This window comes from Geospiza fortis, unplaced genomic scaffold (genome assembly GCF_000277835.1).
Source record: "Geospiza fortis unplaced genomic scaffold, GeoFor_1.0 scaffold112, whole genome shotgun sequence".
Classification (NCBI taxonomy): domain Eukaryota; kingdom Metazoa; phylum Chordata; class Aves; order Passeriformes; family Thraupidae; genus Geospiza; species Geospiza fortis.
The window spans coordinates 10,168,943-10,184,655 of NW_005054298.1; the positions used below are offsets into that span (position 1 = coordinate 10,168,943).

General features: G+C 44.1%; 1 protein-coding gene across 1 annotated transcript in view; it reads right to left on the bottom strand.

Moving 5' to 3' along the window:
* The window catches only part of GLI2 (GLI family zinc finger 2), a 186,706-nt gene that overhangs the window by 51,258 nt on the left and 119,735 nt on the right, over positions 1–15,713 (bottom strand). The window contains 1 exon segment of the mRNA XM_031056326.1: positions 13,523–13,628. Within this exon segment, the coding sequence (XP_030912186.1) occupies positions 13,523–13,628 (106 nt within the window).

A 15,713-nucleotide genomic window follows, 5' to 3' on the forward strand; every position in this document is an offset into this window, starting at 1 on the left:
ATCAGCTGCCTAATTTGTTTAAATAAGCAAAGGATGTAACAGATGAAACGAATGTTGATTTAAAAAATATTTTATGGTTTAAATAATATAAAGTATTAGTAGTAACCAAGGAAATTCAAGTATCTGGATCTGAACTGCCAAAATTCACAATTCTATTTGTGCATGTCACATCACAGTACAGGAAAGCTGCTCATAATCTAATGGCAATGTAATTACTCTTACCCAGCATGCAGTACATGTTTAGTACTCATGAAAACCGTAAGGATTAATACAACCATTCATGCCTACTACAAAAGAGTTTCCAGCCAATGCTAAAAAGGTACAAGAATGCACAGGCCATGTTCTAAGGTCAGTCATAGAGTATCTGAGGGACAGAGCAAGTGCAGGAAGTACAAGGACCTATTGGTAGGAGAGAGAAACATTTAATTACAAAATTCCCACATGAAAGGTCTCATTCTCCTGTTCAGTGAAGGAGGACAAAAGTTTGACAAGTCAAAAATTAATAACAAATGCACCTTGTGGTATTGTATACATGGATTTTTACAGGCATATTAGTCAAGCTCTTGTAACACCTCCCAAGAAGCCAGACTGCTGGGCTGCATGTCCACCTTCTACCTTCAACCTTCAGTAACAGCTTCTGAAAGCCTACAATTTCATTTTAATCAGAGATTTCCTCCTGGACACCACTGGCTCTTTCAACTGAATCTCAAATGTGACTGGGGAGTGCAGACCATGGTGCACTGCAGGCCAGGAGATTACTTTCAGCCCAGCTTTCACCCAGTGAGGATGGTAACAGGAGGAGGAGACTAGACTGAGACCTTACACTGCTAAGTAAGGAAGACACCACACACACCCTATGTGCACACACAAACCCTTACTGCACTAAAAGTTCATAGATTGCAGCAATTTTGCTGGCGAATGTGTGAACCACGAAATTGCCCTGCCTGGGAGAAAAGCACCAACGAACACACAGCTGGAAGGGCTGGGTTTATGAAACACAAAGTAATGAAGTCAATCACAGAAACCAGATCCTGGAAAAAGTCCAGTTTGGCAACACAGTCAAAAACCAAGTGAAGGGATAGGAAACCACTGCATCCACTGCAAGACTTTGGCAGGGAGCGCAGTCGCTGCTCTTCAGCACAAGGCACCTTATGGAATCGTCTGTTCCTCAATTTGTGCCATTTACTCACTGAGTCACCCTGGGAAGGGTCACTCACCCAATAGGCTGCACCAGAGTGACATACCTGAAGCAATGTGACATCTGCACAGAAATCAAACCCAAGTCTCTGCTCACCATCCATCCTTATCAGAAACTGTCACATAATTCACCAGAAATGCAAACCCTGCTCTGCAGGGATCAAGCAAGGAAAAAACCAGGTTGACAGAATCCTGAGCTCCAGCAGTACATCAGGACTTGAAGGGAAAGAAGTTACAGCTCACAGAGCTCCTACCTTCTTCACATTTGGCAGAAGTCATCTCTTAAACAAACAAACAAACAACTCTTTGAAGAGATTCTTATTCTTGTGGTAACACTCATCCAAGCACTGACAGGATTCAAACCAGACGCGGTTGAGGGAAGTCTGGAGTCACACCAGGTTTAGATCTCGCATGCCAAGAGAGGTCAAGACCTAGCCAAGCCTTGAGCAGACAATCCCAGGACACGCAGGAAGTGGTGTTGGTGGGAGAATGCCTTTCCCTCCGACTCACTGGGCAAGGCCACGTGATGATGCTCTGGTGAGGAATATGAAGTGGTTTTCATTGCTAGCCACTAAAGCCCTCAAGTCCAGTGTATTTGTCCTCTGTAAAGATCCCCTGGAACCCTTAAAAGACATGACTTCTAAAATATCTAAGCTGGCTCAATTCCATTTTAGTCTCTTACGTCTCATGTCCTGGGTGAGGGTTTGAATTTCTCTGACCTAGCCTGAAAAGTGGTTGGGTTATGTGTTTGTGTACAATTTCTTTTCCAAAGATGGCTAGAAGTCTATTTGACTTTGGAAGTCTACTATTTTGTCAAGTGAATAAAGTGGTTTGGGGTCTGCTGACACTGGCTTCATACGACTATTTTTCTGTTTAGAGACTTCTATTGGAAACAATATACAAACAGGTTTTAACTATTGAAGATTCAAAATGTACTGGATAAAACTTTGCAGATACTTCACTGTCCATCACTTCCTAGCAATACTTCTTACAGAGAATCAGTTGGGCTGGAGGACTAGGAAAAAAGAGAAAAATAGAAATCACTTCTATATGATTTCTCTCCTGAGAACCAACTGCAAAATCCTTCTAGCTGGTCTATAGAAAATAGAATTATTCACCTTGACCTGATCCCTATAATATACCAACTCTCATGCTGTACCTTGATTCCCAAAAGATGTCATCACAAAATGTGTACCTTGTAATCAGGGTAAAACAGCAGCAAAGGCCTCATTTCAGAGGCCAGAGGAACTGAAAATGTCATTGTCTCCTTGAGCACCAACACAGTCTGACCTGAGTGGTTATCAGTTACTCAAAGCAGTACCTCATACACTGGTAATTCCTTGAAGATTTGGTCATGGAAGGAAGCAGAGACTGGGATATTTTGTCTGCATGGTAACATGGCTGGACTCCTCAAATCTGGCCTGTTTGACACCACTTCTGGGATCTCTGTGATGATGCTGGAGTCACAGCAATGCTGTGTGGAAGCAACCACCACAGCTCTAGACTCCCTCCTCATTAAACCTGGACTTATACTTTGCAAAAATCATCTAAAGAATCATAACTGAAGTATTTCATGAGAATACCAGCAAATAATCCACTGCTGTAAGAGGTCTGAAGTCAACAGCCAAGTCTATATCGACACAAGAAAAATTACTAATATGAACTAATTTTAGAGCACAAATACACAAGCACGATTTAGTAAACATTTCTATTCTGTGGTATCTTCAAAAGAGCATTCTCCTCAGGACAGCATGTGAATATTCATTAAAGTTTCTCTGTAGTCAACAGACCTAAAGAGGCATTTCTAATTAAGCATATACTCACACATTCTCCTGAATAGGAAGAGGCTTAAAAACAGTTCTTTAGCCCAGAGCACTTTCTGTGTGACCCTCTGCATTACCAACTCATCTTTTAGATGATACTCTTCAAGAAGATACTTTTCAAGTACCTTCTACATATCTTCTCCTTCTTGCTAGTCCTCATTAGATTGATCTTCCTTTAATTTACTGATTTGATGACTGAATGCATTAATTCCTTCACCTCCCTATCATTCTACACTCTGCTTTCTGTCATCGACAATGCAGTTTTCTCTTGTAAAATATCCTACTTCACTTGAGTGAGAATGAAAGACAGCCTATGAAATCAAGTGTTTTATCTCACAGTGAAGACAAACAGCCTTCAAGTATGTGCATGTAAGAACATCACCCTAATGCAGCTGTAAGCTTGAAACTTTCCTATTTTTAAGGTATTAACCACACTCTGGTAGACTTCCTCTACCAGTGGTACTTTGGGATGTGTGGTTACTCTGTGGGATCTTAAGAGGCTTTCAGATGAAGCATTCAATCAGCAGGCACCACGTCCAGCAGCTGGTTTGGAAATCAGAAGCCATGTAAGTAGCTCCATAACCAAGCTAGGAAAGTCTCTTTTGAAGGGGAAAGAGAAGGAATAAGACAAATTCTTCTCCAGGATGCTTTCACAGGATCAAAAGGCAAATACCTCAAAGGCCCTTACTGGATTTAAGAATGAACATTTATTTCCCTGAGAGACTTAAACTCAAAAAGCTGAACGTGACTGCATTTTATACAGTCCCAACACACTTTTTCAGTATTGCCTGGCTGTATCCAGGTACTGTTATAAGTGACTTTGGCTCACATGTCCAGAGTAGGGAGAGGTGTAAGAGAGAGAGAAAATGAGCTGGGCAGGAAGAAATACCCTCCTGTGAGGAGGCTCCACCTGTGCAAAAGAAGCACTGGCACATCACTGCAGCCAGAGAAAGGGCAGGAGGCAGGGGTGGAGCCTAATTCTCACATTTAATCTAATAGCATGAGCTCAGCAGCAGGGAAACCAGGGTTTCTGCTGCCCAGGGGGTGAAAAAGGACAGCTCCTACCATTCTAAGGCACTCCCCCCTCCGACAAGTATCTGCTTAAAAAAATCATCAAAAGGCTCACATTCTCCTGGTTCACTATCAGCTACCACCATCAATTATATCAAAACCCAGCCCCACATAAGCCAATGAAGTGGGAGCAGGGAATGCAGTAAACTTGCTCTTGAAGTGGAGCCTGGCCAACTGATATCATCTAAACCTTGAATGTGTTTTTTCCACAGCACATCCTCCCATGAGATTTGCCATGTGCATGCTTCTACAACAGAGAGGAGACAGGGCAGAAAACATCCCCATTGATCCTGAGGGAGCTGCATGGCCTGGGCATGCACACTGGGCTCCAAGTATGCACAAGCCACCTCATTAACATGTCTGTGTTTCTTAACTCCACTCCAGCCACTTTATGAATTTTTAGGTACTTAACTCCTTTACTACAGACGGCTTTAGTGTCCTGATTTTCAACAGAGGTTGGAGTAGTTTGACCTTAAATAGGATCCAGCTTGTTTGAAAAACCCATTGAACCTTTGCATTACTAGCACTTGACAAGCCAGACCTAAGAGTCAACACTATTTTGAAACCCACAACACCCACTTTCAAATGCTATTAGCCAGACCCAGTACACTGGGATTTATGATCTGAAATAACACAGGCACTTTTAAAAGTTTGACCCTTGAGAAATGCTCTAAATTTTAGCTGTTAGCTGTCTATTTAATATCAATGGTGAAATATAGAAGAACAGGAATCAAGAGTCTCCAAGGCAGAAAATTGTGTAAAAATCACAAATTCTCAAAATGGTCTGGCACACAGAAGAAAAACATACTTATGTGGTTTAGTGTCAGAGCCAGGGCTCTAGAAAGCCCACTAAAACACACGCACTCCCATGGGAGGGATGTGCAGGTCTGAGATTTGCCAGGGTAATAGCACCCAGTTCTGCAGTCTCTTAGGTTTGTGCAGATGTGTCTGCAAGGTGTCAGCTGCACGCAGGGTATCCAGATCCACAGTTCTGCCAAATAGGGTCCTTTTCACTTATTGACATTTTTCTTTTAAGTTTCCCCCCAGCCAGCTGGGTGGTCCAAGAATCAGGCCCAAAATACCTAGGATCCCTCGAACCACATGTTCTAATCCCAGCAGAATTGACTCAGTCCTTCTTCCATCCAGGGTAAATTGACTTCCCTGCTCTTTGCTGCGTGGGGGGAACTTTTGGATGAGATTTGAAAATTTCTGCTCTGTATGGACATTAAAAATCCTACATTTTTCTTCCAGCCAACATCACAAGCCAGCATTCCTGCCATTAGTTTTTATCTCTCAGCACCCTGTGTAATTTGCTCCCCATGGCCACTGGTAGCTGGGAATCCAGATTAACCAGCACCTGAAAAGTGATGTGCCGCAGGCTTCATTCCACAAGCCAATGGGATGGATGCATTTTGTCCATTTATCTTCACACACACTGGAAGGATTTCAGAGAAACACAGTGAAAATGAGGAGGCTGAGTGGATTGATATTTGACTATATGCTGCAGGCTGCAGCCTGGCCAGTTCATTAGAGCAGGGAGGAGGATATGACAACATGCAGCAAATATCTGGAGGGACGTGTTGCACAAGGAGGTGTGCTAGCAGCAGGAGGGTGAAATTCAGGGAGAGAAAAAAAGGATGGTGGACCAGAAAGGTGAACTGCATGGAGAGCTTTAAATACTGAGAAAGGATTTTCTACAAGATAGAGTAGAAATTCAACCGGGAGATACAAGACCAGGAGATATAAGGGGGGTCCACAGATTCTTGTGCAGTACAAGAGAAAGTGCTACAGAGGAAAAGAACACTGCAACAAGTCCCAGCATCTCTTGTCTTTATGACCACAAGAAGCTGGTAAGAGGTGAAATACCATCTAGAGAGGTGATTTATTTAGGATTACGAAAAAGAAGAGGCCAAGAAGGGCAATGCTCCCCATTTAGCTGAGAGAAAACTTGAGAAACAAATTCAGAACACTGGAGTTTAAAAGGGCAGGAAGTTGGCACCGAACATTTATCCATTTTCACAGATGCTGAAAGCAGTGGAGAATGGGCAATCCCATTGAGATAGCTTCTGAAAGACATCCACCCTCTGTTTAGAAACTCTTTAGAAAGCAGCAGGAAAAGAAAGTTCAAATAATTTTTTTTCCTAAAGCACAAGCTTAACAGCAGATAAGGTGGAAGCATGAAGTCACTTTTAATCTACTATAAAGTGAGGTAAGCAAAGGGATTATCGCTTAAGACTCGCTGACATGAAGCTCTGCGAATGACATTTAAAAGCAATGGTGGATTACAGAGTGACATCATATTAAATGAACACATGCCAGAGGTTTACATAAAAGACCTCAAAGATCATGCTTTTGTTCTCAGTACTAAAACCTCTTAGCCATTTTTAAACTTCTGGCGGTGATTAGGCTAAATCAGAGGCGCAGTTTTTCACAGCACCAGCAACTCGGTGGCCCAGATCTTCACTAAGTGTGAATGGGCATGGCTCCATCTGAGCTCACCCAGGCCCCTCACTCCAGCCCGATGTCACAGCATTCAGCAACTGGAGATTCAGCCCACACATTTCTGTATTTCATTGCATAGTTTAGTGAGTCTGAAACCACTCCCCTTCAGGTCCCTCCGGACTTCAGGTTTCAGTTATTCAATGTACTCTGAAGGCTATTTAACTAAATGCACATGACAAAACCATCCTGAATTTAAAGAACAGCACAGACGTGTAAATCTCTCTCATAATGGAATATACTTGAACAACTTTAAAAAGATTCAAAAGAGAAAGCTGTGGGGGTTTGTATTTAGTTGGTTTGGTTTTGGTTTTGTTTGTTTATTTGTCGGTTTGCATTTTGGTTTGCTTTCTGGCAGAATAGTTTATAAGACAGAAAAAGCCTCCAGAAACATACTAGCCCTGATCAGTGTTTTGGATTACGCCTTCCCTATTCCCCAAAGACCTGATCAGCCTGTCCTCCCACTGAGGCCAGAAGTTAGGCATGTAGCTTCTCAGTTTCTGCACAGGCAGTTAGTGCTGTGTACCTCTTCCCTGGTGCCTGAAAATTGCTACAAGACCAATCTTGGAAGCCAAAGGAATCTATTTCTTAGCCCTCAAGATATCAAAAGGATGAGTATTAAACTCTGACAACATTTTAGAGATGAGGAAAATAAAGCACAGATAGAATTAAAGTAATTTTTCCAGCTCCCAGAACATGACAGCCAAAGCCTAGTATTTCATCTGTGGTCTCCTGGAGATGGAGATCGAGTGACCATCAAGTGTTAATCTTGGAACTGACAGTCCCCCAAATCACCTCCTGTAGGTTACCAAAGAGCCACCTCAAAGCAACAGACTTCTGCTAATTACAGATCACGGAGAGGTTTGAACCAGCCTTCTGGAGGGGACCAGACCCTGCAAACCATTGAAAACTTACACATTCCGATTTTCTTAAATAAATAAGAGAAGCATGTGGGAAAGAAGGGGACAGAATAAATTGGATGTGGGAGCCCCCAAACCTGCTTCCCAAATGAGCAATGTATCTATTTGGTGAAAGTCGTAAAACTTTGCAAAACGCATAAGAAGGCCTCTCTGAGCAGCTGTTTGCTTTGACTCCGGAGGGAGCTCGCTCTGTCTCCTAAGCAGCACAGTACCATCAATCATGACCTGCCAAAGATTTTCTACTCCAGTAGCAATGTAAATATGAAAACACACAGGTTTTATTGGTATGTACGTTCTGTGGCTCAGCCCAGAGGCATCCTTGCTGCAGGAATGACCATCACCAGGGGTCCCATCCCAAACCCAGCTGCAGCCCCGGGCAGCGGTGCCCCGCGGAGGGTAACCCAAGGCATTCTATGCACGCCTCGTAGTGAACAAAGGCAGCTTCCAGAGCACTCTCTGCAAGCAGCTCCTCTCCTCCATGGAGTCAGGAATTCCCCTGGATGGAAGGGACAGAAGAGAGGCCTCAGCAGGGAATGGGGAGCACCATCAGGTGAGCCCTGGCAAGGCTCAGCGGAAGCGTGGTCAGGGCCACAGGGCAGTCGGAAAATTTCACTGCAAAACTCGGACACCCCATCAATGCGTGTATTGGAAGCAAGACCTTTCAAAGGATTCCTATCTGGCAAAATTGATGGGACTTTGTGTGTGTTTTTGTAGAATGGGAACAGCAAAAGGCACATCTGTGACAATAAAGAATTCCAGCTCTAAAGCAAGAGACACTGGTGTTTCTAAAAGCAGTTATAAGATGATGATGATTATTTTTTGTATGGCTAAACAACATATTTTCCCTTAACCCCACTTGGCCTCCCTTGGCTGAATCTCACAAAAAACAACAAAGGAAAGAGAGAACCAGACTGGAACAGAGATTAAACATGGAAAATCTTGGGTTTGACATTAAATTTGGCATATTTGTAAACACTTGAGACATAGTCTTTTTATGATGAAAAGTTTAACAGTCAACTCCTCTGCCTGTGAATCACCCTGCGTAAACAGCTCAGGAACATTTTAACTGGTCCTGAAAAAGTATTCTGTAATTTTTAACACAGTAAAAAGGAAACAAACTTCAACAGGGAGGGGTAATAAAATCAGATAAAGAAAAAAAAGTGTAGGCTGGATATCAGGAAAAATCTGCAATAATATATTAAGATTTCAGGGAAATGGAGGAATATCCTTGATTAAATGAGATAAAATCCCTACCAGAGGGAAAATAAGGGCAACTCCACATTATCATGGAGATGGAGTCATCTCTATGTTTAGGTGTTTGCGATAATTCAGTCCTAATGAAAATCATGGGAAGTGTGATTATCAGCTCAGGGTTTGGGGTGTTTTTACTATTTTTATGTCTGGAAGAAGAGCAACACAATATTTTGTTAATAAATAATGTCAGAACTGCATCCTAAAACACTACCAGGATGCTGGTAGAAAAACAAGGCTGCTTTTGTTTTTTACAGTGCATAATGCCTGATGGGTTTTAACCACAGTTTAGGAGCAACTGTTAAAAAGCTTCTTGCTGAGTCAAGCCTAGGCATGCTGTTTACTAGGGTTAGCCCCAAAGGCTCTTGCATTGGCAGGGACTTTTAAGCTGAGCTAAGGAGTTTTTAGTTATTTTTGTTGTGATTTAAAAAATAATAATAATAAAAAACAGGTAAGCATGTAATCACCTTCCATATCTGCCAGCAACTTTCCTCTTTAGTCAAGGGCTTGGTCTTGCAAAGCTGATGCTGTCTCCTTAGCTTAAAGCATAGACCAGGCCCCAGTGGATTAGGTTTTTGTGAAGAAGTTCACTAAAATACAAAATACCCCTTTTGTTGGAAAAGGACCTGTACTAACTTAGGAAGCGAATTTCTCTGGTTCAAGCTTTGAACCTGCACACACCTGGCTGATGACTTTTGCTCAAATAATGCTGACCTACAACCTGCAGCAAAGAGTGAAATTCTGACAAATCAATAAAAGCTGCATGCAGAAAATGCATATAAGACCCACCACTGCTCTTCCACAGAGCCTGGGCCATCCTGTGCTCTGGAAGAGAGGATCACAGAGAAGAAAGAGTATGTGGCTCTGTAATTTGATCCAGTATCTCCAGAGTAACGCAGAACCTCCAAATTTATTTTTCTGTCTTTTCTTAGCCTTTGAGTATTGTAATATTACTTCCCGTTAAATGAATGTTATATTTTTTATGCACCAATACAATTTCTTCTATTCATTCTGCTCTAGTTCTACATTCCTGGAATAGATTTCATCCCATATTCAGTCTCACTCCATTCTGCACTGCATTCTTTACGGTGTCCACTGGACTCCAATCCTGCCTCTCCCTCTATCCTCCATATCACCACAGGCACACTGTGATTGCAATTCAGGACAATCATCTGAATGAGACACTTTATTTTTCTAGACAAGCCAAGCAAGCACCACAATTCTGTCAAATTATTGTTAACGCCAAGAAAAAAAGTCCCAATGTTAAAGATGTCCAAAAAATTCACCACCAAACAAGTAAAACCAACAGTGGTAGTACAGAAAAGTGCGTTGTCCTAATGACTGGAGAAACACCAAAACTATCTCTGAAAGCAGAATTCAAGGAAACCCTGACATAATCTGCTTCTGGACATATATAATAAATCCTCAGTGGTTTAGAAGAAGACTTATGTCCTGAAAATTATTTGTCATGCCGCTTAACAAGAAAATCACTGAGACACCAGGAATGACAATACTGAGGAGAAACGCAGCAAGTCTTTCAGGCCTGTCTTGGCATGAGGGTCCTTTTTTACTCAAGTTTTTCCACATTCCCATCTGTGTTCCCAAGCAAAGGGTCCCACAGGTGGTTGTGCTCAAGAGAGCCTTGCGGATGAGCTCTCTCCAGTTGAGATAAAATAACGTATGTTCTCATTAGGCCAAATGCAAACAGTGATGAAGGGGAATGCACTGCCAGGTCACATCGAGCAATCAGGAAACAAACCTTTAACATAATACAGCAGGCAGATAATAAGACCCCATAGTTAGCAACAAATGAGACTGCACTTAATTTGCCGTGCAACGTTCACATAATTAGATAAATTTGGTACCATCAAGGCAGCAGACAGGTAGAATATAGACTTGATGAATTGGGGGCTCGCTGTCAGGCACCCATTACATTAATCATAAAGCCAAAACTCAGTGACGCAATTTTTCTTCCAAACATTTGCCATAATTTTCTAGAGTGAGAATATGCAGATGCCCTGGGGGTTTTTTACGGGTTGTTTACTTTTGAAACCAGAAGGATTGATTTCTGCCCCCCAGGACAGAGTACAAAATTCTAGAAGCTCATCTGTGCCCACAGAATATTGAACAAGACTGCCGGAAATGCTGTAATTCAGTTTGATTTCACTGGACAACAGCCCGAATGAGCTGGTGGCATAAATTGTCCAGTGTATTGGACAAGAGCCATGCAACCACCAAGTATGCTCTAGCCCAGGTCTTCCACCATGTCTGGATGATTTCACACTGGACATCCTCCAGCAAGGAGGGTGAGCGCTACAGTGTGACCTCCAGAGCAGAGACTGGAGGAGAGAGAAGAAAGACAAAAGAGATATAGAATAAAAAACAAGAGGAGTAAAGGGTGAGACATGATTTTAGGATGTTGGCAGATAAAATCTGAAGAGGAAAAAGGACTGAGACCACAGCTGCAGAGAATTTTCCCAATATGGTTGTGCCATAGCGCAGGATACTTCTTGACAAACAAACAAATGGACGCGGCATTCCCTCGACCCTAAAAAATTGTCACAGCCTAGAAGCACTTGGCAGCTTTGGATCATCTCCAGCCACAAAGGCACCTTTCAGTGCAGTGCTCAGGTAGCTTCAAAGAGGAGTATGTTTTCTCTTTAAGACCCACAACCAAGTTTTCTCTCCCGTACCTCGCAAGTCAGTTTTGCGAGAGGAGCTACTGCAAAGGAGAGGAATCCCAAAGAAGAAATGCAACAGGTATTTGCCAACAATTCCACCCAAATACTAATACGCTTGGTCCACTGATAGACAAATGTGGTAACTGCTAACACAGTAAATTGTTAATATTGGTGCAGATGAACTGAAACCTGATCTGCCAGGGCTGTACACTTGGCCAGGGTCAATCAGCTGGACAAAGCCAATATGAAAAAAATACTAGGGTTACTGGGGATATGATTCATAGGTATGTAGCATCAGTGGCAAGCTCTCAGTTGCATTTTATAGAAGACCTTGCCTTATGACCCCACCACAGAAACTGCTGTGGAGCCCCAGGGTATATGCAGTGCCCCCAAACCTCCTCGTGAGGACTGAAGGGGAACACGGAGTGGGGCACACAAATAACCTGTGACAAACATCAGAACATCTGCCAGCCTCTCTTCTAACCACTGTTTTGAATATCTCCCTCTTTCGTACGTGCTTTATTAGCCAGACCTCCGGCTTATTAACCATCTCCCAGCAAGTTACTATTCTGTCTTTTTTTCTACAATTTTTGCATGAAAGACCAGAACTATTTCATGCAGCCTCCCTAATCCCCCCCCCCCAGTTCCCATGTTAGCAACTTGCTTTGTCATTTCCTCTTTGCACACAGCATGGAAGAAGCTGCTCTGCCCCTTTAAACATCCAGTCAAATTGACTGTCAGCCTAAAAGACAATGACTTGTCTTCTGGTAGGATCCGGGGGAATGCCCTATCATTCATTTCTTGCAGTATTTTGGAAGCAGAATAAAGCCGTGGTAGCTGTGGGGCTCCACATATCTGGCTGCTGCTGTCTGCATTACTTGCTTCCAAGGGTCTGTGCCTCTGCTCACACCTATCCAGAAGCAGCACAGCTCCACGAACAGCCCCTGCAAATCTGGGTGAGCACAGCCCCTGGCCAGACAGCAAGGATGCAACAGGACTCTAGGGGATCAAATGGGAGTTTTTTAAGTGATGAGCCCTAGCTGTTCTTCCCTTGTTCTTGAAAAATTATTCTAGCCCTCAGTGGTTCCCCTACACCCTGTGCTCTGGGACCTGTCCCTCAGCCAATGTCTGAGCCCTGTGTTACAGCTGCAGGTTGAAGGATTTTGGGATGGCCGTGGGACCGCCAACCCCATCACACTGCTCCTCACCTCTGATGGGAAAGGTGCATGTCAGGGACTAGAAGAAACACTTCCAGCCTCACCATCACTAGAACCACTGCTCACATCCCTGCTGGCTCCATTTTCCTTGCCCTGATCAAAATTCACAGGAGGTGAAAACAGATCTCTCTGTAAACATCTCCTTCAAGTCACCAAGAACTATTGAGCTGTAACATCTCTGGATGAAGAGATTAACCATGAACCCCCCTCTCAGGGTATAGCCCCTGACCAGTCTCTGTGCTCACTGCCCATCAGCTGCCTCAGTGAGAGGAGGCTTTCTTGACAAGGTCACCACCAAAATCCAGAATCCCACCCCTTCCAGGGTGGACATGGACATCCCCATGAGAACCTGACTTATTACTGCTTTTAGAAAATGCTACCAGCCCATTCAGGCTGTTGTCCAGTGAAATCAAACTGAATTACGGCATTCCTGGCAGCCTTTTGTCACCATCCCCACAACTGGCAGGCAGGGAAGAATGGTACACAAGGTCTCCAGAGAGAGGGAGAAGCGCTGGGTCTTCGCCAAGATGGTGACAGAAATGACCCAGGCAAGGCATGATGTGAGAAACACAGTGGGTGCAAAAACACAAGTCAAGCCTGTTCCCGGGAGCTGAGCTGGATAATGACAAATGAGCCCCATACTCCCATCCTGCTGCTATAGGACACTTCTGTTGGCTTAACAGAGCTGTAAAGCCCTCCTGCCAGGCAGGTCAGTGTTGCCACTGGATGGGGACAATGAGGTGGACGGTGGCCAGTAGGGCCAGCTTGCCAGAAGGGCAGTGAGTCCCAGGGACTATAGCAGTGGGATTTGGAATACTGCAGGTGGCTGACATTTAGCACGGGAGTGGACGTGTAAGACTTACCCGTGGATAGCGTGGATAGAGTGAGGTTCGTAATGGTATCGTCCTTCCTGGTGGCGCATGTCAATTGGCAAAGGAGCGTGGAAGGCCGGAAAAATGTGCTGCGGCACTGTTATGGGGAATAGAAGAAAAAAAAAGGGACTTCAAAAACTTTTCCTTCCCTTTTAAAACAATTTCAAAGGCACTAAATCTCCATGAATTTCAGAGCAAGAGCAGTGCAAGACAAGGGGTCTTCATGATATCAGCGCTATCATACACCAGAGAAGTGGAATGAATAAATAATCAAAGTCATGCAGAAAAATCCTACATCTTCGACATAAAAGATCTCCAACAGGGTTTTTGACAAAGACAAGCAGCTAAGCGCTCTTTGAACTTGAGGAGATTATAGCAAGCACCAAGGAAAACTAGACTTGCAACGCAAATCAGACTCAACAGAGCCTGGTGGGATCCAGACCTGCATTGTCCCTCAAGCCTGGAGTGGCAGCAAACACTGTTCCTGAAGGTCTGTACACACAAGTTGGAAATATTTACCTAAAAATATAACAGCAAGAGCAGCGCTAAAGCAGAATGTCTAGGCAGTCAGAAGAGGCTCAGAAGTGCCTACTGCCAGGTTCTGAGAGAGGAGCTCAAATTGCTCTCACTTGTAATCACTTGAGGCCCTATTTTTTATTCATTTGAGAAGCTTGTTTCATCTTTGATGGAAAGATAAAGTGGTCTCAAAAGGCAGCGAACACCTACATTGACTTATTAAATCTACAGGTTTTAATATTTATTATTGACCCCAAAAGTTAACGGCGAGAATATTTGAGTGAGTTGAGCTGATGGAAAATTCATCAGGTTATTTCTCCTCACCACCCCCAACAATACTGCCTGGCCGCCTGGGCCTTTCCTGCTAAAATTACAGAAGTTAGAGAAAGAAATAGAATTAGCAGAGCCTCCATAGCAATACCGCACAACCGCAATAGTGATCCCATACAATCGCCCTCTGACAGGGTGCCGCGCGTCTGTAAAGATGCCCCTTTCTACATTTGTGGCAGCGACCAGCTTAAAGATAAAAGGCTGATCTTGCTCTGCCTTTACAAACAGTCAGAAGTTCTTCATTAAAGATTACTTAATATTGTTGCAGGTTTTACCATTCTTTCTCTGGCTTCTTGGCCTTTCTGTCTAGCTGGAGACCAAAAATAAAACAAACCCAACCTCCTAAGTGAGCAATTCAAAACCCAGCCTGTGCTCGCTATTTCACTGTAACTTGCCTCCGTGACAGGTACCATCTCTCTGGAGACTGGGGAAGCACCATCCAAAACCAAAGTGTCAAGGCTTGGGCCAAGTCTCTCGCTGTCGCTCAGCAAACTTCAGAAATGCCAAACTCTTTTTCTACGAAAGAACTTAAAATTCAGCCTTTTGCATCTGTGACTCCAGCTGCACCAGAGCTACGCCGACTCTGTCCGGTGGGGCTGCGCTCCGCGTGGGTCCGTCGCGCAAAGCCTGCGTGTAATCCTCATATACGTCTTTCCCGGCATATCAGCGAGAGGATCTGCAGCTCCTACTCCCATTGCAACGCTCAATCCCTGAGCACAGCGCGGCACAGGCGCGTCAGCCAGGCTGCTGGGAGAGGTGAGAGACTACACAAAAACAACCCTCCTGCCAACTCTGCTGAAAGGCGTTAAGCTAAGGTAGTCGGGGTGGAAAGTATTTAAGGCTCTGCAGCAGACTTGCTCTCCGTGCTCCAGCAAAGGGCTGGCACCTCACACTACCTGATACACTGGGAGCATTTTTGCAGCTCGCCTAATGGCAGGACACAGTGGAGTAACTGTTAACCACCTCCCCCGCTTCTGCCCCCCTCCCCTCCTCTCCCAAAAGCAGCTCAGGGAGAGAATGAACTTGGATCCTTCAGGATTTGCTTCTGCAGGAGGAAGATTCACCCTTCAACTGTCCTGAGTAGGGACGATCTGTTACATAAGGGCACTTGTAGGGATTCTTCATTTTAAGAGGCAAACCGTGTTTTTCCAGCTCAAAAATACACCAGATTTTAGCTGTCACACCCTATCCCCTCCTCATACAGCATGGTAAAGCCTCTGGTCTCCCCAAACCATGCTCAGCTCCAACTCCAACCTAGGCTGGCAGATACCTACAGCTGCTGTCTTCCTCCCTGGGGACAGTGCTGTTCCCTGCCACAACCTGTGGCTGGGGGGGG